The following is a 26,091-nucleotide window of genomic DNA, read 5'->3' on the forward strand; positions in this document are numbered from 1 at the left end:
TTAAATCAAAATAAAACCAAATGCATGATTTTGAGTCAATATAGTTCACAACGAAATCCATTTGTTATCGCCATACTTCAGTCTCCTTCGGCACTTTGTTAAAATGTTATTTCACAGGCGTCACATCACGTGTTCCTTTAATGATACCTCGCCTTCTTTCTTCCCTCTATGTCTAAAATTTCGAAACGGCTTACGGGAATTAAGTTTAATTAATTGGAATGTCGATCGGAAAACGACGATGAGCAGCGACTATCTCGCTTTTCAAATTTCGATCGTTCGACGATGAGGTCAACAAACTGGAGTTTCTTCAGGAAAGTTCACGGCTCTTGCCAAACCAAGTGGCAGGGGCTTAGAAGTGCCGTAAAAAGCTTCTTTACTCTTCCTTGTTTTACCGACGAACCAACATTCTGCATGAACGGACGAAAAAGTGATCAGAAAAAGCCAACACGACACTATAAACGTTGCCGCAAATTGAGCCAGTTTGCAACCGTATTGAAAACTGCAGAAAAGACCGTTTTTCGGCGCGAGAACAATTTTTGTACAATTTGTACACCCTCTCAATTTTTTAAGATTCTTTTCTTCTTTTCATAAATGAGAATTAAAACCTTATCTTTTTAACGGCTTCCTTATTTTTTAAACTTTTGTAACGGCTGTTCATTTCACGCAAAATTTATTGAGTTTAATAAAGCACGCGTCTGAGCCCGCGTCTCTAACCGCGGGTCTCTGGCGCATGCGCAGACGTCTTTCATCCCTATCTCCGAAACTTGTAGTTTCTCTGGAGAAATTGTGCTTCGAACGAGTGCTGAATCTCCAAAAGAAAGTTGATATTGCAGGTAGAAGCTTTTTTCTCTTTCTCGCAAGGCTCAGGATTTGTTTTGCGTTCTTTGCAAAGGAAAACGACGGAGCGAACAATTCGCTATGGGCCTCCACTCCGGCGAGTGAAGTACCAAGCACAGGAATACAGGTATCGATCTGTTTCTAATTTTTTGCTTTTCAGTGTATCTTTGCCAGCTATAAAGGCTTAGAAGGGTCGCTTACCTTGATACAAAGCAAAGGAAAAATGAAGTGTTCTTTTTTACCATAAATATTATTATTTGCAGTAGTACACAGACAGCAGTCGTTATAATGGCATCTCGCTGCGGCAAAAGTACATGAAAAATAGGTGTCCTGGCACAGTTGCCATGTTTTTGCCCTCCTTACTCCCAACTACCAATCAAATATACTTCCGCTGACCGCCAACTCAACGATCGACGCTGCGGGCACGAACATTTAATTTTTTTCTCTGGCCTCAACAGTGGCTATTTCATAATTATGCTTGTTTCTGTTGAATTATACAGTGGTTTACTCTTGTTGCTGGCTAATACGGAAAGAAAGACTTAAAGGGTAAATCGCGTTCTATATTATAAAATATGGAAAGTAAAAAATTATTTTTACTGGTCGTAAATTTTTGGTTACTGATAAAGGTTTAAAACCAATTCTAAAACTAAGAGATCCAAATTTACCTGTTGACGATAACCGAATTATTTTAGAAGATTTAGAATCGAATTCTATGAAATTGAGTGGAAGAAATTATCGTCAGCATCCAGATTTTAAAGAATGCTTTTGCTTGTCCAGATAAAAGTGTTTGTGAACTTAATAATGGTATTCATGAATTATGTATTCATGGTAAAGGAAAACATATTCGTTGGTCAGTGGAGTTACGTAAAAGATTGTCCTGAAGAACTTTGTATTGTTGAATATGATCCATCTAATAATAATGCTGCTGCTGCTTATAGATTTGTTTATGAATGTTTTAATGGTTTGATTCCAATAGGAAAGAAAATTGATTTTACAGATGAAGATCAGAGTAACTTGAGACTAGATAATTAAAAGATTTCTTCTGGAAAAGGATGCTTAGAAAATCTTACAACACAAATTGAATATGATTGTATGTACTGATTGTATGGCAAGATGGATTTTCTGCAATTTGATAAAAATACTCATATATGAATGACGATAATGAGAAATAGAAAAATATGTGTGACTACAGTTAAAGGTTTCAAATGTTCTTTTAATTTGCAGATACATTTTAGATAAGAAATTAATGTTGTCACTAAATTGTATAATTAAAATATAATCCTTTTTTGGTTATTTGCAGCCATCCATCATTATCAACTGTGAAATGACTTAAGTTTGACGTTTTTGTTTTTGAGTCACTAATTGGATTAAATTTGGTTTCCTTGGAGTCATCATGTTGCATACAAAAATAGAAATAATTTTTAATTTCTTCATCGAAGGCTTTTTTAGTGATTGGGTTGTCATCATCTGTTGCCTCTTAGATCTTTAATTTTTTTGCCATCTTGATGTTACTGCTGAATTCGGCTGTATCTAACAAGGCATTGTATTTCAATAAACCATCATGAACATCAATTGGTACATCATGATAAAACTATTTGGTTTCTCTTTGAATTCATATCTGAGTGAATATCACCACTCATTTTAACACCACGTACCTACCAGTAAGTAAATAATTTGTGCTTGTGTGAGTTGAAACATGTGAATCTACATATTAAGCTTTATTTTCAGCATCTTTAGAATTTGTTAGATCAGAAATGTTGATTAATTATCTTTTTATTCCTTGCATTGAAAGCATTGTTGAAGGCTTTTTTCCATCGATTCCTATGTGCATCAAATTCAACTGTCACATCAAATTAAAATCACTCACATCAAATTAAGATTACTCACATCAAAATAAAGTTACTCACATTAATAAATTGAAATCACTCACATCAAATACAAATCGGTGACATCAAATTCAAATCGCTCACATCAAATATAAATCGCTCGCATCAAATACAAATCGTTCACATCAAATTCAAATCACTCACATCAAATACAAATCGTTACATCAATTGGTCAGCGGCTAAGTCAGTGAATGCTATGACCAATGTGTACTCGGTCTTCCGGTTTACCGCCATTTTGTACGATCGTTCTTTTCCCAAAATCCCACTTTCACACGTGCAAGTCGATGTTGAGCCGAAATGAGCAACACTGGATCTCTGATCGTCCATAATATACATGTAGAACATAAAATATGTGCAACATTTCTCTTACCTTTGCCACAGGCTCTGCAGAATTTGCAGTTTTCAACATCGATCGTTCCACAATTAGTGCAATACATATTTGCTAGAATTCCGATCAATGAACTAGTGTCGAGTCAAAGAACGATCGTACAAAATTGATCGTACAAAATGACGGTAAAGTGGAGGACCGAGTACACATTGGGGATAGCATTCATTGACTTAGCCACTGACCAATTGATGTAACGATTTGTATTTGATGTGAGCGATTTGAATTTGATGTGAGCAATTTGAATTTGATGTGAGCGATTTGAATTTGATGTGAGCGATTTGAATTTGATGTGAGCGATTTGAATTTGATGTGAGCGATTTGTATTTGATGTGAGCGATGTTTATTTGATGTGAGTGATTTCAATTTAATGTGAGTAACTTTATTTTGATGTGAGTGATCTTAATTTGATGTGAGTGATTTTAATTTGATGTGAGTGACTTTCATTTGATGTGACAGTTGTAGGCCACCGTAGATTTCTATTCGAGGATCTTCATTCAATGTTTTTTGTGAAATTTCATATAAACTAAATCTTGCTAATGAATTATAGCTAGATTTCAAAGACAATGCTGTTTTTTGATTTTTAATAACATTGGAATATGATTCTAAACCTACATGTATTCTTTCATGTTTTTTACTTCTTTTGAATCCATATAAATATCACCGCTCATAGTTCTGCCAGAAAGAGATAAATAATGAGCGCTCTTTTCCAATAATTATTCACAACAGCAGGTGTGACTTTGCTTGGAAGAGGTTGGGCAAATTGAGCAAGAGAAACCCAAAGTGAACCTCCATATTGAACAACTTCCCTGTTTTTTTTTTTTATTTTATTTACTTGTGCTTTTGGGAGCATTAGCTCATCAGGACCAGAGAGTTTCCTTGCATTCAGTCCGATTGTTATTGCAGATTTGTTTCCTATTGCATTTCAAGCAAGTTTTTGTTTTTAATTGTTGCTTAATTTAATGCCATACAGATGATACTGAGTCATATCTTATGTAATTATGATTAATTGAGTACTTAAAGAACCTTTAAAAACTGATTATCATATAAATGATACGTCAGGTACTCGGTTAGTGAAAAATAAATGACATATTTACACGGATGATACTCAATTAATGAACGTTTTTATACTTTTATTTATACTCTCAGAACAGCTTTTCCAGACACATTATCCAAAGATAGTTCTTTTTGAAGCACAAGAGCATACAAAAAGTAGCTATTTGCTGCTACAGCAGTCAGAATATAATGTAGTTCAAGTTTTGTGCCTCCACTTTTCAATTCAACTTCTTGGTTGGTCAGATCTAAGTATAGAATGGGTTAAAGCTTTTCAAATGATTTAACATTAATTGTTGGGCCGCAGCTGAGAAAATCATCAAATTGTTTGCGGGATCTCATCAATGTTCTGTATGTTTTTGCCACTTCTCTGTCTTGTCTCATTCTCTGTTGTGGATAAAAAACACCACCTTTCACTTTGCACCAGCCACGTTTGATCCAACTTTATAAGTATCAAAAACAAATGGATTAAATTCTTGTGGTTTCCAATATTTTTGGTTGTATTGAGAGCCCAAATGAACACATGGCTTGTCTTGGTTTTCTTATTGCTGTGCTTATCATAAAACTTTCATCTGGATTTTGTCTGGGAATACTTTTCACAAGTCTTTCTTTCAAATAATTCCAAGAATTTGGCGTATGGTAATTTTTCAAAAACATTTGTCCACTAGTTGAATTAAATACCATTTTGGAATGAATCTTGTAATAATTAATCTTTCTGGATCAGTTACTCCATTAGCTCTGAAAATAACATGATCATCATATTCAAGTGTTGCTGTGATTCTAATTTTTCCATTTGGACAAATTTGATCCACAAATGATTTAAAGAAACCAAACCTGTGAAAGCCGATTACATTAACTTGAGCTGCAGCTGTTGATGATTGAATAATTTTTTGACTTTTTACAAATCCTTCATAATGGTATACTGCATTTGGCTGGAACATAACATTTCATACTACATATTACCACAGTAGGCATGATTCATCAGCATCATTTCTCATAATTAAGTTGTGCCTGTTTGAAATCAAATTTGTCTTTCTGTACAGTACCAGTATTTGTGTCTGGAAATGAAGAATTGTTGGTTCAACATCTTTTGCATAAGAAATTGTGTAAATTCAACAAGATTCTTCAAATGTAGGCTCCTGTTGATATCTGGTGATTGATTAAACTATTGTGCTTCTTTGATTATTGCAATATTGTCTGCAACAGCAAATTGTGCATTAATTATCTGCTCTTTTGCTGACATAAAAATCAGTTTCAAAATACACATTATACCTGTCAGAACCATTACGAATATTGATGTTGTTGACATTGACTTCATTATTTTTGCTTTTTCCCAACCTTTTCCTTGAATGACAGGTTTTTTTTATCCCAGTGCCTTTTTTACTGAATTTATCATAAACTTTTCACCAAAAACTTGTCCAGTTTTTTCACCAATTTTTTCAGCACACTTTTCCGCAACTTTTGTTGAAGCCTTTTTTCGAATATTCTGTGCTGTTTTTCTAGCTACTGCACTTGCTATTTTGGAAAATAAATCACTTAAACCTTCACCAGTTTGATGAATGTTGTATGTTTCAGTGTCTCTGTTTTTGGTATGTCTCTGCATATTATATGTATACTATCAATCTTCGCTTTGAAAAACCGAAGTCAGAGATACAGTAAGTGGTTCCATTCAAATCAATCGGTCTGTTGTTCATCTGTGAAATACAAACTAATTAGTTAGAATTTTTTTCATTCATGTTCAACTGAAAATGGAAAACTGAGAGGATTAGGTTGCTGTTCAAAGTGCATTTGAACTTATTCTATTGATAACGCTTTCAGAAAATACATTTGCTTTCAATAGAAAAGCATTAATTCCATTTGTAATATTTGGCAATTTATCTCCATAAGAAGTCACTGGGGGTATTTTCTAGTCAAAACTAAGCAAAATATTGAAATCACCTTCTCTGAGATCTACAGAAATTTTCTCTTCAAGAGCAATCAAAACTCTGAATCTTTCTGCATATAGTTTTATTTGAATCCCTGGTTCACTGTGTCCACTTGATTTCAAAATAGCATTAATACACAGATCAAGATCTTGATAATCAAAAGTTCCCTCTGGAAAAGTGATTGTATTCCAAGTCGATCCATCATCAGTGCTGTATTTTAATTTATTACTGTAACAGGTCTACTTTGTTGCTGTACCAGCTGTAGCTCATGTTGAGTGAATCAACAGCATGCAATGCTATATTTTTCTCTTTCATCCAAAACAAAATCAGGAATAAGCTTGAATGTAAAATCATGAGTGAAAGAACCTTCAATTCCAGTCCCATTTGAAGAAGAACTCATAAATGTTCTTTTCATGTATAATGATATAATTAACAGTTATTCCATGAGCATGCATTGAAAATGAGATGATAGATAGCCAATGAGGCGTGTAGCGCCGAGCTGGCTATAATCATCTCATCCAACAAGTATGAGTGGAATAATTGTCTTATTAAAAGAAACCGACCTCAAGATATTAGACAAATCTTCTCGACTGAATTTTGTACGAAGAAACTGGATGTTACAATGTATAGATATCAGATTATGGTATATTGGCTCATATACTGTAATGGCTAAGCCAACAAAGAGGCTGGAATTGCATTATCCAATGCTCCAGTTTTTAATAATGAATATTTTATCTGTTCAGTGAATATTATTCATTGTATTCATTTTTATCAATTGCTTTGAGTTTGATGAGATGGTCAAACATTTGCTAGTATGCTTCATTTCTGAGTTGAATGTTATTGTGTCCTGCAAGTCTTGTACCTGTAAGAAGTTTCAATCTTTTGAATCAAATCTTTTGGTGTTGTATAGAATACTTTTGAATCAGCAAGAGATTGTTTTCCACTGCCTCTGTGTTTTGGCATAATTATTTGCAATAGTATTGAGATTAAACAACAAACATATGAAACATATGTGTGAACTGCGGTTATGAGACGTATATGAGCACGATCCTTCGCAGTAAAGCACTATTTGAGCAATAGTGAAAATCAGACCTGAAAAAAAAATTTTCAGGCCTGTACGGGACTCGAACCACTGACCTCTGCGATACTAGTGCAGCGCTCTACCAATTGAGCTAACAAGCCAACTGGGAGCAGGCCATCAAATTAATTCGACATAAACCCGTAGATGATAAATCAAACAATTGATTTATCATCTACGGGTTTATGTCGAGTTAATTTGATGGCCTGCTCCCAGTTGGCTTGTTAGCTCAATTGGTAGAGCGCTGCACTAGTATCGCAGAGGTCAGTGGTTCGAGTCCCGTACAGGCCTGAAAATTTTTTTCAGGTCTGATTTTCACTATTGCTCAAATAGTGCTTTACTGCGAAGGATCGTGCTCATATACGTCTCATAACCGCAGTTCACACATATGTTTCATATGTTTGTTGTTGTTTGATTTATCATCTACGGGTTTATGTCGAATTAATTTGATGGCCTGCTCCCAGTTGGCTTGTTAGCTCAATTGGTAGAGCGCTGCACTAGTATCGCAGAGGTCAGTGGTTCGAGTCCCGTACAGGCCTGAAAATTTTTTTCAGGTCTGATTTTCACTATTGCTCAAATAGTGCTTTACTGCGAAGGATCGTGCTCATATAAGTATTGAGATTATTGAATATTTTAATAACTAATAGCACTACATAAATTTCTCCTTTTCATAATTAAATCAATCAAACTCTTATTGGCTTTTAACCTTCATAAATAATCTGCCCACGTCTTTGTACTTCAATAACCATCTCATTCATCAATCTTGGAACATTAAATCATCAATTTACCATGATAATTGTCCATTATCTATTTTATAAGCATTTCTTTTCTTCTGTTTGTAACTCCCCATTCCTTTTCCTTTCTTGATCGACTTTCATCTTATCACCTTTTATAAACTAGAATATCTAATGAATCTCTGTATAAATTTTAATGTGATTTAATAATTGAATCATAAAACTCCAAAAGAGGAGAATCGTTTTTGTTCTTTTAACATCTTCTGGAGTTGCACTTAATAATTGTGATGGAAGCTAGTGGAAAAGCCTCTTGAATTTCTCTTGATTTGGAAAATCAAAGGGTCACCGAGCACTTCAGTGTCTTGTGTAGACAACCCTTCATTAACATTATAAATGTTAGCAGGTACGTGGTGGTTTGATCTCTGGCATTATTTTACTAGGTAATTCCCTATTTAAAGTAATAATGTCTCTGTTCATTTCTGTAATATCATTGAGACCTTTTCTTACTGCAAACTGCTTTTCCTTTAATTCGCCAAATGAATCAATCTGTCTTCTTTTTCATCAACTGACTTTTTCAATTCTGTCTGACTTTCTATAACAGGTTTGAGAAACTGTCTGCTTGCAAACTGTGATTCAATTATTTGATCATTATAATTTCTGACAGTCTGTTTAAAGTGCACCTAAACCCAAAAATTTTTTTTCGCTTAACGAAATAAGCTTATTTTTTGGAGTATTTCTGTGCAAAAATATTTTAATTTGCTTAAATCTTAAATTTTCTGTGCCTAGTCAAAATACGGAAAATCGGCTGCCATCTTGCCCCACGACCGAGTTTAAAGAGGAATGGCTCTAGCGGATAATGTGATGTCAAATCGAGAACACGAAAGTCTGCTTTTCACACATTTTCACTTGTTTGGGAAGGTTGTGGTCGATATTGTCCGAAATATGCCGACCAGTGTGTTGTATGAGGAATGTATGAAGCGTGATACCCTCTTGCAAATTTCGCACGTTGCTACATCCTCCTACAACACACTTAGTCGGCATATTTTCGGACAAAATCGACTACAACCTTCCCAAACAAGCGAAAATGTGTGAAATGCAGACTTTCGTGTTCTCGATTTGACGTCACATTACCCGCTAGAGCCATTCCTCTTTAAACTCGGCCGTGGGGCAAGATGGCGGCCGATTTTCCGTATTTTGACTTGGCACAGACAATTGAAGATTTGAGCAAATAAAAAATTTTTGCACAGAAATACTCCAAAAAATACGCTTATTTCGTTAACTGAAAAAAAATTTTTGGGTTTAGGTGCACTTGAATTGCTTTTCTCATGTCTGAAGTTTATAATATTGCAAACATGTCTTTCTGAAATTTTCAAACACATCAGCCAACAACAATACATCACTTTGCAGATACAAACTGTGATATTCACCCATATTTTTCAATTTCAATGTCTTTCAAACATTTTGAGCATGTTCATATTCTTCATCTGTTATGTGCTCACCAGTCAGAATTAAATGTCAGTAAAATTCTTCTTTTGGTGGCAGCTGTGTTTCTTCAAATTTTTCAAAGCTGTCCCTGTAGTCACAGAATAAACACCTTTTTGTCTCATAAGTTTGTATTTTTCATCTTTCTTGAACTTTTGTCTTGCGTATTTGAAACTGTCTTCAGGGAATTAAATTATCAACAAGCTTCACAAGAGAACTGCTCATAAACTGGAAACTGTCAAGAAACACCAAATTATTAATGTGAAAGCCATTATATTTCTCCATAATATTTGGAATGACGTCCAATTAATTTGTTTTTTTCTTCAACCAACTTACCAATATTTTGCATAATGAATTGAGAATCAGAACCTCTCAAATTATGGAAAATCACAGGAATCCTCATTTTTTTAAATATTGAGCCTGAGCTTCAAATTACAATCCTGATGTGCTCTTCCACTGAATTCTCCAGTAATATGATCATGATCTCTCACTCTCATGCATTCATTTGTGTATTATTTGATTTTGTACAAATATTGCAACTTTTAGCTTTCTTGAGTTTCTTCATCATCAGTCATTTGAAAGCTTTATTGAAAGGCCTATAAACCATAATTTATCTTTGCAATATTTTGTTTCTTCAAGAATTTGTTTCAAAAGTTTCTCCACAGCATTCTCACTTCTGAAATACTGAACTGGTTTACTAAGTTTGTCATCGTAATGTTCAACAAACTAGTTTACAAGCATAACCACAATTTGTATCCTTCTGATAAGGTTCTGTGTCCATGGCCTCAAAATCAGCATAAGTGCAAAATAGAAGTGGAATCTGTCTGTATAGACTTAAAGAAAACTTTTCACCCTTTTCTGACATTTTTATATTTTGCTTTCCATTTATAGCAATACAATCTCCATATGTTTACTCAATATTATCTTCACTACTAAAACACTGTGGATAATACATGCAAAAGTATTTCTTCATTATGCTTGGTTTTATGCCTCATCATCTTGTTGAAATCTTTTATTGATACATAATGGCTCTTGTTATCATAACTTATCAATTATAAGTAGGCTCATTTCATTCTCAAATGTTTAGGTTATTTTCATAACCAAAAACATCAATTCTGATGTAATTCTGTTTTTCAATCTTATTATTGTAATGTTTCAGTGAAACTTGAAAATCAACACCTGAGTAATCCAATTCATCAACAAACTATTTGTCTGTCTTTCTGATTCTTTGTGAATTTATTCTCTGCTGCCGATTGAGATGCCTCACATAGCACCATCTAAAACATTCATTATTTTCATTCTTCATATTATTTTATCAAACTCTTTGTAAGTACTAATTCACTTGGAAGTTGCATATATGAAGACCCTTTCATTAGCCTTTATTTAACAATATTTATAATAATTATGTTGATCAAATCTATCTATTGTCTCCATCCAGATCCTTTAGAAATCCAATTACCAATTCTTTTAATAAGTTCAGAGCTTAAACTTTTAGGATCCCTCTCAAGATCAGCCGCATTAATCACAGTTTTTGAATATGAATTTAAAATGCATTTTGAAATTCATCTTCACCACCCTTCATTTACTAAAAGTAATTTTTAAAGTCTCAACAAACTTAAGACCTTTCATTTCCAATAGCTGACTTCTTAACATATGAAAAATCGCTTTCCTTCTTTCTCCCAGCTGTTTCAAAGCATTATCACTACGAATACTGATTTTAAATGATTTAGTAAATTCACTCAGTGCGTTATCCTTGAATGTAATATTAATTCTAATAGTCCTTGGTTTTGGAACAGGAGTTGCTATATTATTTTTCTCATATTCTTGAACCATTTTGCTTAACAGATTCTTGTGATCTTCGCATTGGAATTGGTTTAATTCAGCCAATTTTTTGTCATGTTTTAAAATCCAATCAATCAAAACAGATTTTTTTAATTTTTTTCAAATCTATATTTTTAAGATGGCTCATCTCCGTACTATAGTTGGGTAAAATTTTTCGCCCTAATTCTTGGCCATACTCATTTCTGCTTTTTGTACGTCATTTACCTTTTAAAACTTATCCTTAATGTTGAAAGACAAAACTGAAATCTAGTGAGAATTTTCGTCAAGTGTGTTTTTAGACTTGATTTTTTTTTTATTTAAGAGTTAAGAAAAGGAATAGAAGTGTATTATTACTTTAAGCCAGTCAATGTAAAAGTTATAGAAAGCAGTTTGTTTATTTCCCTTTCCTTTTGGCGGTCTCATCTGAGTACAGTGCAGGTCAGAGTAATGCGAACCAAAACATACGCGAAAAACGCGTCAGCACCAAACGCATAAACGCGTCTGCGTCTATACGCATATGCGTCAAGGACGCGTAGAGAGCAAAGTCATCAGTATGTATGAGCTGGCTCATTGTTTTTTCTATTGTTTATATCTTATTGTTTTTTTAATGGCCTGGCATTCTAAATTTAGTTGAAAGATCAAATTAACGTGGCGTATCGGCATGTGGCGGACGCGAACTGCTAAACTCGTTGATCTGTCAAACAAATAGTAAACTATTAGCCAGTCTTATGTCAACAGTAAACGGGTTTGATAAAACAATTTGTTGCTGTTTCTGAATTATCTCTTTACAGCTTGTAGAACCGAAGATAAAATTTTGCTTGCCGCGACGCTGACAGTCCGGTTTGAAATCTCAAAACCTTTCCCAGAATAAAAATTTAGATTAATTAAAACAAACATCGAATGGCACCGTACTCTCGATACCAAACAAAAATCTGAAAAAATTAAGCTTCCAAACTGAACTTACATGTAGAATAAGATTATAAACAGAGTGAAAAGGTTACGCGTTGTAATCATCACACATGAAGTTAATGCCGCGAAGCTTTTTCGAGTTTCGTAACCGTTGCAGAACATTACGTGCGGGGTTTGGATTGAATATTTTTCCCTTGGCTGACTACTAGATCATCTCTGGATCCTACGAAAACCAGCAGGATTTTCGTTCGCGGTCCTTGCTTCTTATTTATTTGGAGTAACCATTTGCCGAACTGGCTCGTTTCCAAGGAAGTGCTAAATTTAAGAAAAACCCTCCCACAATCTTCAAAACAGTCTAATCGCGAGAAATAGTCTTGCGTGGAATGTTGTGTGACATGATGGTTTCTTTCTGCGTCATAATGTCTCGCCAAGTGACAAGATCAGATTTATGTTCGAACGTATGCTAATTTGTTGAACACGTGAACTCGAAAAAATGTTTTTATCAGGTCTCTTTCAGCGCAGAAGGGATACGGATTTATACAAAAGCCGTTCGAAGAGATTACGATTCTTTTTCTGAACGGATCGACAATTTTTCTGAACGGATTACCTAAGCCGATGGAACGCATGCAAGTTTCTTCTTATTGTGGTAACGTTGTGAATTTGGTATGGAAGGAGATGTTCAGTTTCTACGGTAAATGGAATTTGTTGTAGTATATTTCGCGGTAAGCTATGTTTTTGATTATGTCAATGTGCTAGTTAAGGATGAGAGTAAATCTCTCTAGTAAAAGTTCACCCCGCACAGGAATTCCTGGAAGTTTCTACTTCTTGTACTTTTAATTATTTCCAGACCCGTTTTTTTGGATGAAATTCTATGTCAAATTCACGATCCAGGAATATTTCTTGAAGTTTAATTTAACACCTTCAACACCCCTTTCTTTAAGGTGACACTGAGTGTAAACAGCTTATACCTTTTCATCTTCGCACTGAATTTTGAATTAGATAATGTGCTGTAAGACCACGTAGCATTTTCGGGGGTGGTACTTGTGAACGCCCCTTCTCCGAATCTTCTGTTTATTTTGTTGTTGTGTAAGTCTTCTAAGGCTATTTTCTTTTAATATCTCTTTTCAAGAATGATTCTAGTTCTTCCAATAGGTTAATTATGATTTTTATATTATCAATCTTGTTTCCGTTCTGGCCGATCTTAACCGTGAAAAGGTTTGAAAAATAAGGTAGAAAATCAATCAATCAATAAATCGTTTATTCAACCCAATTGCAGTAACAACTGAATTACAGGGGGTGGTCGCGACATATATTTTGAAACTTGACACACTTTACAAAATCATTAAATCTTTCGCATTTTTCGGTACAAGCCTGACCGGATTGTGAGCCTGAGCGTAGATTATAACCGTGGTAGTAACCCAGCGGAACCCGAAAGAGACTAGTAAGTGTTTCTGACATAATTATGACAGGACTTGGCAAAATTCACGCAAGTTTGTTGCCGCCTATCGCTAAGGACTTCAAGGTCAGCAAGATGCAGTGCGTCACTATAACAACGATCAGGGAAGACAATATAAAAAGCTTTCTTCTGGACTTATTCTAAAAGGTCACTTAGGTAGGCTGGAAGTGCGCCCATGCAGGGGACGCATATTCGAGCACAGAGCGAATCGTACTGCAATATACAGATAGTAATTGGGAAGGTGAAAGTCCACTTTTCTTAAGAATCCTCAACCCGTAGAGGTGTTTGGTAGCTTTGTCGTATATGTACTCACAATGTACGTTCCATGCAAGGTCATCAGAAACTATAACCCCCTGCAGTTTGTACTGGGATACCATTTCGATCAGGGCGTACCCTATTAGTAGAGGACTGGAACATGTTGATTTATACCGGAGAAGGTCAACAACCATCTCTTTACACTTCTTAGGGTTTAGTTTCATATTGCGCTCCAGGGAGTACTTATTTACATCAGATGCGATAATGGGCAGACAGCTATTGGAGTTCCTGGGAATAAGTTCCAAGATGGTGAGGTCATCAACGTACTTGAGACGAGTACGCCGTTCACTGGCCAGCCTATTCACAAGTATAGCGAAGAGAAGGGGAGCCAAGTGTGTACCTTGTGGGATACCACCACGAGGCGAGATGGCCGAGGACAGTTGGCCATTAATCCTAACACGTTGCAGCCGGCCAACCAAAAAGGCGCCAACCCAACGGACAATGGCTTCATGAACACCAAGCACTTCCAACGCATGCAGCAAAGCCCTGTGGTCGACGAGATCGAACCCCCTACTAAAATCAGTAAAAAAATCCTGGCGTACATGCCCTCCCTGTCGAGTGATTCGAAGATGACGAACATGAAGTACACCAGTGCGTGAGAAGTAGATTTACGAGCAACCGCAAAATGCTTCTCGCCAAGCTGATGTTGAACTTAGGAGAGCATGGACGAGTAGGTAAATCCCTCTAAGATCTTAGCGAGCTGTGGAGTTAGGGCAATTGGGTGCAAATCCTCCTCAACCACCTTTGGAGGGCTGCATTTAGGAACAGGACACAAAATTGACTGCTTTAGTTGGGGCGGGATAAACCCTTGAATAATCGAAGAATTTTAATTGTCACAGACAACCGGAGCCAACTCCAAGGCGAGTTCAGACCATACCCTATTGAGGGTTGGGTCAGGGCTGGGTGACTTATTAGCCTTAACCCGCCTAAGGGCGTGATATGCTGTACGTTCATCAATTAAGAACCCAGGAGGGATATCGTAAACCATGCTAGGACCAGGAGGTTCCAAGGGAGAGAAGTCAAGAGAGCGGTTGCCGAGGAACTACTTGAAACGCTCGGCAAGCAGAACCTCATTTGACATCCGTTCGTCCAACATTTGTAGATGCCAGGGGAAGGGACTCCCCCCTTTGCCACTCAATTCATTGATTTCGCTCCACCAACGCTTAACATTCGAAGATCTTAAGACAGCTACTTCTCAGGTTTAAAAGGTCTTCTTGGCGATAGAACAATTAATCTGCACAGCATTCCCATAGGCTTTGTAAACCTCAGAATTCTTACCGTTGTAAGGAACAGCCTCCTGGCGATTGCGGATTAGAGACTTGATTTTGGTGGTAATCCATGGCTTATCAGACGAGTACACTGTTATCTTATGTAAGGGTAGATATGTATCTACAGCCGCAGACAGGAGATTGGTGAATATAGTGAGTTTGTCAATGACAAGTGGCTCGTCATAAACAGACTGCCAATTTTGCTGAGTTATCCAGCTGATTTTGTAACTGCGTAAACAACTCGAAAGCGCATACTTAGTATGCAGGAACTGTTGCACGTAACTTAACGCGATTCGCTGGCTGATGAGATAGAACGATGAAGATGCAAAAAGAGTGACAGCCTAGTAGTGTCACCTTTAGTGTGGCCTTAATACGCTGGGGAACAGCATTTTTAATCAGAGTAGAATTGAATAGTATTGACACCTGAGCTAGTCGTAAAAAGAAGAAAGTTGTATTAAGAATCCAAGCCAAGAAAAAAAGAAATATTAGCTGGGTGGTAGAAAAAACTTCTAACATTAAATACCCAAATCCCAAGGTCAACCGCAAAACTCCCAAGGTCATAATACCTCCGTATTAGCCACTAACAAGAGTAAACCACTGCATTGTTCAACAGAAACAAGCATATGGAATAGCCACTGTTGAGGCCAAATAAAAAACTCAAACTTTTCGTGCCCTTAGAGTCAATCGTCGAGTTAGTGGTCAACTGAGGTATATTTGTTTGGTAGTTGGGGCTAAGAAGGGCAGAAACATGGCAACTGTGCCAAGACACCCTTTTTTAATAGTACTGGCAAACGTTCCATCTGTAATTTTTAAAAGACTTTTTTTGAACTATCAAACATCTCTCCATACATTTCTTAATAAAATTTGACGCCGATTCTAGAGTTACATTTCTAAGAAACCGCTTACGTTACGCGGGCGCTTGGCCACAATAGTTGGCGATGGAAAACAAAAGACTGTGCACAGTCAGGGTGAATCCGACCCAATATAGGTCAAAGTTATAGCAGTTTCTTTTTCTTTTTTTCTTTTTTATCTCCAGTGTTATGGGGCTTGCGTCAAAATTCTCAACTTATTTCAACCAATATGCAGACGGACAACTATCGTAAGGAAACAATGAGACCTTTCATGTTGATTGCCAAATGATTTAAAATGGCTTTTGCTACCAGGTGTCACATTATAACATTTTAGTCCATGTCGTTTCTAGAAAGGAAAAAGTTGCTGCTGACCTCTAGCCTCACTATGTCATTTTTTTCCCTTTTTTTTAGCGCTTTAATTGATTTCCCATTTTTTTTCTTTTCTGTTTGAGGGCGTTAAATATATACTTTTCCTTTGGGAAAAGCGAGGTGGTTAGCAACAACAAAAAATGCGTGCATTTGGAAATTACAGAGGGATGAGACCAAACAAGGAAAGATGAGAACAAATAAGGAAAGATGAGACCAAATAAGGAAAGATGAGACCAAATAAGGAAAGATGAGGACTCGACATTATACTATTTTTGATGTCATGAATATTCGTGAACTTCAGCTGTCTTCACAGAAGGGCTTAGTAAATCATATGAAAAAAAATCAAAGGAGACTGTGAATAAGTCGTGGATACATTGCGTTTGAACAAGTTTTGAAGATAATTACCAATTGGTAACTCCCGGATACAGTTGAAAAGTACTTGGTATTACTTTGAACTGCTAAGTTGACGTCGGGTAAATGGTCAGAATTCACATTTTGGCTATCGATCAGTGCAAAATACAGACTGCAAACCGGCTACGAAATGCAGAATAGGTACAAAATACAGACTGCAAACCGGCTACGAAATGCAGAATAGGTACAAAATGCAGACTGCAAACTGCAGATTGGGTACAGAATGCAGACTGGAAATTTTGAAAACTATTTTTTCTTCTGATACATGGTAACATATGTCATCTTACAACTTACCGAATATCACGCAATCGCCTTTTAGCAATCACTTGCATGATACATGATACATGATACAGTGTGCTCACCATACATTTCTTTATAAACTTTGACGCCGATTTTAGAGTTACATTTGTAAGAAACCGCTTATGTTACGCGGGTGCTTGGCCAACAAAAAGGAAAACAAAAGACAGTCCACAATCAAGGTGAATCCGACCCAATCTTGATCAAAATTATAGCATTTTCTTTTTTTTTTATCGCCAGGGTTATGGGGCTTGCGTCATAATTCTCATCTTATTTCAACCAATATGCAGACAGACAAGTATTGTTTGGAAACAATGAGACCTTTTATGTTGATTGCCAAATGATTTAAAATAGCTCTTGCTACGAAGTGTCACATTATAACATTTTAGTCCATGTCGTTTCTAGAAAGGAAAAAGTTGCTGCTGACCCTTAGCTTCACTATGTCATTTTTTTCCTTTTTTTTTAGCTGTTTAATTGATTTCCCATTTCTTTTTCTGTTTGAGGGCGTTAAGTATATACTTTTCCTTTGGGAAAAGCGAGGTGTTTAACAACAACAAAAAATGCGTGCATTTGGAAATTACAGAAGGATGAGACCAAATAAGGAAAGATGAGAACAAATAAGGAAAGATGAGACCAAATAAGGAAAGATGAGGACTCGACGTTAAACTATTTTTGATGTCATGAATATTCATGAACTTCAGCTGTCTTCACAGAAGGGCTTAGTAAATCATGAAAAAAATCACAGGAAACTGTGAATAAGTCACGGATACATTGCGTTTGAACAAGTTTTGAAGATAATCAATTTCCAATGGGTAACTCCCGGATACAGTTGAAAGTACTTGATATTATTTTGAACTTCTGGGGTGACGTCGGGTGAACGGTCAGAATTGACATTTTAACTATCGATCAGTACAAAATACAGACTGCAAACCGGCTACGAAATGCAGACTAGGTACAAAATGCAGACTGCAGATTGGGTACAGAATGCAGACTGGAAATTGTGAAAACTGTTTTTTCGTCTGATACCTGGTACCAAATGTCGTCTTACAACTTACCGAGTGTCACGCAATCGCCTTTTAGCAATCACTTACATGTTAATTTGCACTATTTAAACAATGGAGTGTTTCTGTCGAGGAACTATCGGCTATAGTTGCCCCCCGGAAATTTGATGTTCTTAAAAAAATATTTGCCCGAGAAGCGAAGCTTCTAACTAACTTCGCGGCCCTCAAACCATTAATTTTTTTTTCTTTAAAAATGGCGACCTAAAATCATGAACTTTGGCAAAGAATGTTTTACAAAAGGCTCTAGAAGACCACATTTCAGACGTCTTTTTAGGCAGACTCTCCGTAAAAGTTGAAAGTACAGTTCTGAAAAGAACCCGATGAAAAGTTCTGCATGAGCCGTGCTGGTTTGGTGAACACTAACATTGGACTGTTGATTAATGCAGCGAGTTTCGTCTTGGCTCTGACTTTGCTGCAGTGTTCCAAGAGAACTTCGTAACTGAGCGGTGACTCTGAGCGGTGCAACAGCTTGGCTCGCTGTCACTCGAACCACAAAATTGCTGATTATGGTTGAGAACTGCACTTGTTGAATTGTCAGTCTTTCGCGGTACGAATCGATTGGGGCATAACTTTTGTGGCCAGTAACACTTCTTACTCTCTCGAATTCTCCAGGCCGGCTGCTTTGAGGATGGTTACTGATGTCGTCCGAATACAGTGAGATGCGAAGTGAGTAGACAGACTAACTTTCTTATTCATGCGGCCGAGTAAATCTTGCAAGGTGTTTTTCCCTAAAGGGACATTGCAGTACCACACCGCGTCGCTTTCATTAAATTCGGCAGTGCTGTTGTTTCTTGGCCTTTGCCGTAAGGTGAGCAGCTGGGGTTTCGCTTCTGCAAATACTTTTTTATACATCTGACTGTAGATGTTTCCGTATTGTATGGTCTCTCATACATTATGGCTCGCGAATTATCTACGTTGTCACGGAAGCCGCCCGGATGAGTTTTTGTCGCTCGCTCTCGAAGGGCAATATATTCCAGGCCGTTTGTGGTTTTTCTGAAAACAATTTCTTCCTTTACCATATTTCTCTGGTTTCTCGGCGTCGCCTGCCAAAGTAGAGCATCAGATAGAACCAAGCAGTCTGAACTAGACTTTTAGAATTGTCGTTTCCTAACTGCTTCGCCGTAAACAACTGCTGCACATCTTCCAGCTCTAAGGCTTACTTGTGTTTTGTAGATGAGAACGCCCCCGTCTTCGCCAAACTTTTTAGGTGGTAATCTAAAGCCTCTTCAGATGGAACAAAAACTTTGTTGTGTATGATGGAAAATGCTTTCCTGTGTGGAGCTTGACTCAGGTACCGTTCAAGACCCGCTCGAATGGCTTTCATGGAGTTTCGCGAATAGTGTTGCCCACTAACTGTACGTGCTCCCACGTAAAATTTGCGAAGGACTTCAGCAAGTCTTTCTGCCGGAAACTCTTCAATGCTTTCCGTTATTCCTTTCTCTCTAGACCAAGCTTAAAGGTAAAAACAATTTCATTGAATTTAACTTTTATTCGTTCTTGTGGTTTCTTAGTGGGTATCTTTTAATTCGTCAAATGCAGTGTAACGTTGAAACAAATATGTCCTACTAAAAGTTTCCTTACCTTCAAAAATTTCAACCGCATACGAAGCCGCCTACCTGGTTTTTTGGGGTATTTCCTCAATAACAAGGATAATCATATCTTCGCTGACCTCGGCGGATCGAGTAGCCTTACTTGTTACAACGAAGCCTGCTTCTTTAGAATATAAAATTTTTCACTGAGCAGATGAGACGTAAAACCATCAGAAAAGTAAACAGTTGGCCAGCCACGAAAACAACGCTTCGCTTTCCCCTATAAAAGTTCGCCAGTTACTCATTTTAACGATATATAACGATAGAAATACTGATGGCTCGCAGGGAGAAGAATGAAAGCTTGAAATTGAACGATTGTGGCCTGGACGCTTTGTTAAAAACAAAATATACCCGGGAACGGCGAGGAATATTCCACAATAGTGCAAATGATGGCGAAAGATGATTGCGGAAAAGCGATTGCACTAAGCGTCTTTACTCATAGTTACACCTTTAGTCTTTCAACGAGCTTTGACTCGGTTACACATGTGCTAACTGCGACGAGTACTTTAATTAAAATCGAAGTCCTTCGAAGAAAGAGCAAGTTAAATTTTTACGTCGCAGCATTTCTTCGGAAATGTGATAGAGGCAGCATTTCTGTATAATTGAGGAAGGTCGTTATTATTTGGTCTGCCGTCGACATATCGATTTGTTTACATCTGAGTGCGTGACACATTTGCATATTCTGCCCCACGACAAAAAAATCAAATCAGTAAACATGTATGTATGTATCAGTTATTTTGATTCTTTTTTCCCATAAGGAAATGACACAAAAATAGATCTAGATTTAGGTACTTACGGCTAGCTGATTGGTGCAGATAAAACATGAAAGAAAAGGAAAAGTCAATCAAATTTTCTATTTATATGTTTACAATACCACTAAGACTGTATAAGCTTCAGCGGTGAAATTTAATGCTGTTTATCATGATGGGTGACAAAAACTAGCATGTAAAAGAAAAATTTGTTCGCAAGCCCTGCCTTCAGCAATTTAGTTTCGCCTGCGTTGTGAACGGTTTCTTTGCTTTTTCCCGGTCAAATTGATGTAGTCAGGCAATGTTGATGGGTCCATGACTATGTTTCTATATTAGCTCTTTTTTAAATTAATATACCAATGCTTGAGGAACTCAGTATACCCGAGAAAACTCGTAGTATTCATTCTCAGCATAACAGTTGTCTGCTTTCAGAATAATTTACATCGAGCAGTTTATCTTGCAAGGTATGGTTTGTTGTTTCCTGTCGCCAACGGAATGCATTTGCAATTGAGTTCGCCGGGCGCTAAGATACAAATGATCAGGTCATCTCGTACATGAAATCGCAGACATCTTATTCTGCTTGTTACAGTTTATATCATTTGTTTTCATGGTAATTTTCGCCATCATAAAAATCTCTTTCATACTATCGAGGCTCTTCATTCAAATTAAAGATGAACGGATATGACAGCATTCGACGAATAACCAACCATTACTGTAAAACTACCTTCCCATATGATAACATTATGCGCCAAGGCTTTATTTCGCTATTAGGAGATGTTCTTGTAAATTGGGCTCTTGGTGCAAAATTTTTTCTTTCTTTCTTTCTTTTGGAAAAAAATTATTTGCAAGTCAGCATGATTATTATTATTTTTTGTAATACTTTCAGGGTGGAAAAAGCACAGCGCACAATAAATATTAAAATATATACAAGAATTTAAAAACAAATTAACTACAGTACTTACTGCATTGTTCGTCTGATCCATCACTACAGTCCCTGTACCCATCGCAGCGGTCAGACGCATGGATACACTTCTGTTGATTTGCACAAGCAAACTGGTCGACTGCACAAGTTACTATGAGATGATGAAAAGAAACACACGAATTGTGACAAATCGTTTACACTTAATGTACATTTAAAAAAAAAATAGACAACGAATATTAAGGGCTACATCACGACTCATGCAAGCGTTGTCACAATGGAAAACCCCATGAATGGGCGGTTAGCAGCTTAATTTCAGGGATTGATCTTTTGTAACTGATATTGTGAAGTTACATTTCATCAGAGATCAAGATTGATCTCTACGCGGTTTTTTTTTCTGGAAGGCACTCGCGATGGGTCGGAGTACCCTTGATGGCGACGCGTTTGATCTCTTTTCAGACTTAGCTGCAGACAATCTCTTGATAGCACAGAATTTCTGCATTTCTCTTTTGCCAAAGTTTTTCTTACCTTCTTTTACTGACATTAAGCGTGTTGTTTTTTTAGGATAATTTTTTTTAATAAAGCTGTCTTCCCTGGAAAGCTGCTATTTTTGTGTTCTGTCGATTACCCGATAATGCGAGTTCGAGTGAGCTTTTATGCTTATTTGTATTTGATACTTTAGACTGGCAGAATATAGCCGTCAGATTGTTTTCGTCGATTGAGAAAGTTCTGAAATTTTTTGAAACTCTCAGAAAAAGATCAGAAGGAACAGGGTCTACATTCTAAATTACAAGGAAACAGTTGCCGCTGACCCTCGACTTCTTTAATTCTTTTTTTTCTTTTGTCCTTTTTTTAAGGTCGGTTTGCTCTCTCATTTCCCTTAGTATGAGTGTATCGACTAATGGTATTTTGTAGAAGAAAATGAAAAGAAAAACAAGAAAGAAACCGCGGAGGATTGAGAAGGGATAAGGAAGAGACATAATAATGCTTTTAATAAATTTCAGCTGTCAAAGAGGCAAAGGAATTTAAAAATATCATTTAATTAAATGAACAAACTTATCAATTTGATATTGTTGTTGTTGATATTGTTTTACATTTTTCTTCTCATGCAACCTCCCTATCAAGCACTGCCTGACTTTGTTTTTGTTCCACCCTATTCTTTTTTATTCTTCCTCTAAATAGAGAAAGAAGCTTTTTTTTTTTTTCACTATTGCGATCGCGATCATGTTCAATTTCAGATTTCTTGTCTATGGCTACATGCAAACCAATCGTAAACCAAAAGATAATTGTGAAAGGCGCATTCATAATACAATATTCGTTTAATGCTGCTACAGTAGCAATATGTATGGGACTATGCAAATGAATATAAACCTAAGGTCCCTATCGTTAGCTGATCGGTGCTGGTAAAAGAAATGAAAAAGAGGAAAAGTTAATTGAGTGATCAGATAGTTTTTTGACAATACCACTAAACTCCATTCACTTTTGCGGTAAAATCATAATTTCATGAACCAAGGGCGACAACAATTTATGCGTGAAGAAGAATTTATCCGTGAGCTCTACATTCAGCATTTGTTCTAGCTCCTCCGCGCTCAGACACCACTTCGGTCACCAACCAATCACAGCGTTTAAAAATAAGTGGCTCGAAGTGGTTTGTATAGAAGCCACACTCGAGGCCAATCCCACATACTGAGTAAATCTCATAAATGACATTGAGTGTGTGCTATTGTTTACAGTTGTTATTTAAGGTCAATAGTGTTTTTATCCCCAATTTATTTCCATTTGTGATTTTCAATACCTAATCGATGCATTTCCTTTGCCTATAACTCAGATGGTTCGTTCGCAATCAAACAAGGGGCCTCTTGAATAGCTTTGTCCATACAACAGCATTCGCGTGACCAATTGAATAGCTCTGTTCATATATGAACAGAAGAACAGCTCGGACAATAGTGTGGGTACAGGCGTTATTTTTTCGCGTTCCTCCCCTCCGAGCTCATTAGTCACCACTGGCCTTTTACCTGAGATGTGGTCTCTTTTATTGTGTGCTCTTTCTCTTCTATAATGTGAGCATTACAGGGTTATTTGATTTCGACCTATCGTCACAAGTAGTGAGTGAATCATTTTTGTCAAAATTTATAGACATTACAATGAGTTGCTCTTAGGTCTTTTTAAGTAACAAGTTGAGTCCTCCAAGATCTTTTTCGGATCCAGAAAAGCCTGTTCAGAATAGGGTTGGAATATTTGTTTTTAATTTTCTCTAGCAGGTTAAATTTTCATATGCAAATATTCTGTTTACTTCTTAGGGTAGCAGTGACAGCTAAACATAGCCTAATATTACAGTAACATACTTGCAGATGTGAAGGGAACAGCTACCAGCATGAGCAGTAGAACAGCCAGAGGATTCATGACAATCTATGTGCAAAGTCAAAAGGTTATTTAATTTATTTATCATATTTTTTTTTCTTGGGGGGAGGGGGAGTTGGTGGAGGAGAGCAAAATTTACAATTACCTGCTGAGTGTCGTGAAGTCAAGATAAGCATTCCCACCGATAAATAAGGGGGAAAAAGAAATTGCTAGATCTTACGGACTATTTAAAGGATTTCTATAAATAGATGAAACTATTTCCAGGAAGTAATTAAATTGGAGAGAAAAATCTCGTCTTTTTAAAATGTTGTTTTCACAAATGTCGTGTGGAGCCAATAACAAAATACTGAGTGTATATTTAAGAAATTACGGCTCGTATCAAACTAAAAAATTAAAGCATAGAGATTTATCGATTTATAAATACCAGTTGATTAAGTATAGTACTTTTTCGCCACAGTCTTATAAAGCCACCTGAAGTAGATTCCGAATAAACAAGTTCAACTTGGGTTAAAGTTTAATACAGACACTACTTCCAACGGCTCATTAAAACAATTCAGAACGACGGTAATTGAGACTTCTCATGGAATTTTCACAGAGCGCAGAAATATGATGCAATATAATGTCAATCAATCTCTTTGATAATAATGATGTTGATATTTGCAATAATAAAATAACAAATGTAACAGTTTAATGAACAATGATAAATCATTTAGGAAATAAAGCATACTTTCTAACAGTTCATATGCGTTATTTATCAAGCTTGTGCGGACAGGATGGCTAGATATATCGGTCGGGGTTTTTCTTTTTTTTCTGTGTGTCTGTGTGTGTGTGTGTGTGTGTGTGTGTGTGTGTGTGTTTGCTTTTGTTTGTTTGCTTTTGTTTTGTTTTGTTTTTTTTTTTTTTATCTTTTGTTTTTTCTTATTTTGACTGTCTTCCACTTTGTTGCCGACATTGTCCAAAAGCCACGAACTTTGTGGGTCCGCTCCCCGCACTTTATTTCTTGCACGTTGTAGAAGCGGGCAATCTTGAGCGGGCCCCGTCTTTCCCGCACGGGTCGCCAATCAGAACACACGATCGCTTCGTCCTGCCTGCGGGCGCTGCCAGCTAAAATGTGAACCGCAGTAATAGACCGCGCGGGATGTTGGGAAAATATGAGAAAATTTGGTGCAACTCGAGTTGCAGCCAAGTGGTTTACAAACTTTGCATTCCTATGTTTTTTTTTTTAATCTCTCTTTTCCTTTCAGTTGTTTTTTAGTTTTGGTTTTCTTCCTTTTTAATGAACTGTTTTAAGATGAAGTGCCTCAGTTATTTCTTTTTTTGTCAAAAGGAGAAACAGGTGAACTTTCGAATATAATTCAGTTCAACGTCAGTCGACCACTTGGATCTAAAACTAAAGAAGACCGTAGAAGCAACGCCCATTTTACTAGCATTAATCTGAAATAAAGCATACAGAAGCAAATTACTCTAAAATAGATATTGGCCCAAACATGCTTAATACACAGAGATATGGTATGAACACAACATTAATATTATGTTTGTCAAAGCAGTTTCTTGGTCAGAATTAGAATCAGTATTTGTATAATACTAAAGAATGCCTCTTAAAAACAATCAGCTTAAAATAGTTATTTAAGAACGAAAGAAAGGAGCAAAACGATGTGAAAAATTTTCAAAGAATCGAAGTAATAGAGATGATGATCGTCGGCGACGATTAATTATACGCGGCACCTCGTCAGTAGGTTAACAACCGAATTATAAAACGAGTAACGATGTTCTCAATACTCCAGATGGAGCCAAAATAAATAACAAAAGATTACCTTTATCAAGGGTGTTTCGCTGAGAATGAATAGATTCTCGTTAAACAAAGTCGAAAGTGGCTGAATATAAATATTCCTTCCGTGGTGACATAAACCAACAAAAAGGAAGACTGTGCTGTTTACTTTGCACAAGGACGTACTTCAGAATCCAATAATCACACATGTCGATGACCTAAATTCGAATCGAGCCAATAAGAGGACACGAACATTGTGGGCTTGCAACCATCTGGAGAACTAAATTAACTCCTGCAATTAGCATATTATTATTTGTGGTATTCTTAACGTACTAATATTCAAACCAACACGTTGGAAAAGTTATATCGAGAGTTAATACGGAGTCTTATCATTATAGAGCTTGTGAAGGTTTCTTCAATCATGAAACGTTAAAGGCGTTCCAAACTAGAAATTACTTCTGAAATAAAATATTTCTAACTATGTCCCGTGAAAATAGATAGAAACGCGCATGGTAAAGATTGTTGTGTCAGGATAGAAAAAGCGAGAATGATAATAATAATTGCGAT

General features: G+C 36.5%; 1 protein-coding gene and 2 long non-coding RNA genes across 4 annotated transcripts; 2 read left to right on the forward strand and 1 right to left on the reverse strand.

Moving 5' to 3' along the window:
* The first annotated feature begins 731 nt into the window (after nucleotides 1–731).
* LOC148731082 (uncharacterized) lies at nucleotides 732–17,105 on the forward strand. The gene is made up of 2 exons (XR_016001195.1): nucleotides 732–964; nucleotides 16,453–17,105. It is a non-coding gene; the product is annotated as an uncharacterized LOC148731082 (long non-coding RNA).
* A 195-nt stretch (nucleotides 17,106–17,300) lies between these two features.
* On the forward strand, nucleotides 17,301–22,463 carry LOC148731083 (uncharacterized). Of its 2 annotated transcripts, XR_016001194.1 has the most exons (3): nucleotides 17,301–18,804; nucleotides 19,312–19,597; nucleotides 22,253–22,463. It is a non-coding gene; the product is annotated as an uncharacterized LOC148731083 (long non-coding RNA). The 2 variants fall into 2 exon arrangements; XR_016001193.1 differs by lacking the exon at nucleotides 22,253–22,463 and having other exon boundaries at nucleotides 19,312–19,639.
* LOC148731084 (CD320 antigen-like) lies at nucleotides 21,021–25,926 on the reverse strand. Its single transcript, XM_088760042.1, has 3 exons — nucleotides 25,571–25,926; nucleotides 23,741–23,804; nucleotides 21,021–21,549 (listed from the first exon to the last, which is right to left on the reverse strand). Exons 2-3 carry the CDS (start codon nucleotides 23,796–23,798, stop codon nucleotides 21,422–21,424), a joined length of 186 nt encoding a protein of 61 aa, XP_088616168.1. The 5' UTR covers nucleotides 23,799–23,804; nucleotides 25,571–25,926; the 3' UTR covers nucleotides 21,021–21,421.
* Between the last annotated feature and the right edge of the window lie 165 nt (nucleotides 25,927–26,091).

This window comes from Stylophora pistillata, chromosome 5, assembly GCF_964205215.1.
Source record: "Stylophora pistillata chromosome 5, jaStyPist1.2, whole genome shotgun sequence".
Taxonomy (NCBI): domain Eukaryota; kingdom Metazoa; phylum Cnidaria; class Anthozoa; order Scleractinia; family Pocilloporidae; genus Stylophora; species Stylophora pistillata.

What these genes read in the sequence shown, in the direction of transcription:
- LOC148731084 (XM_088760042.1), bottom strand. Translation starts at nt 23,798, where the DNA reads ATGAATCCTCTGGCTGTTCTACTGCTCATGCTGGTAGCTGTTCCCTTC. An exon ending in TGTTCCCTTCACATCTGCAA is followed by an intron (nt 21,550 to 23,740) that starts GTATGTTACTGT and finishes ATCATCTCATAG; the next exon opens with TAACTTGTGCAGTCGACCAG.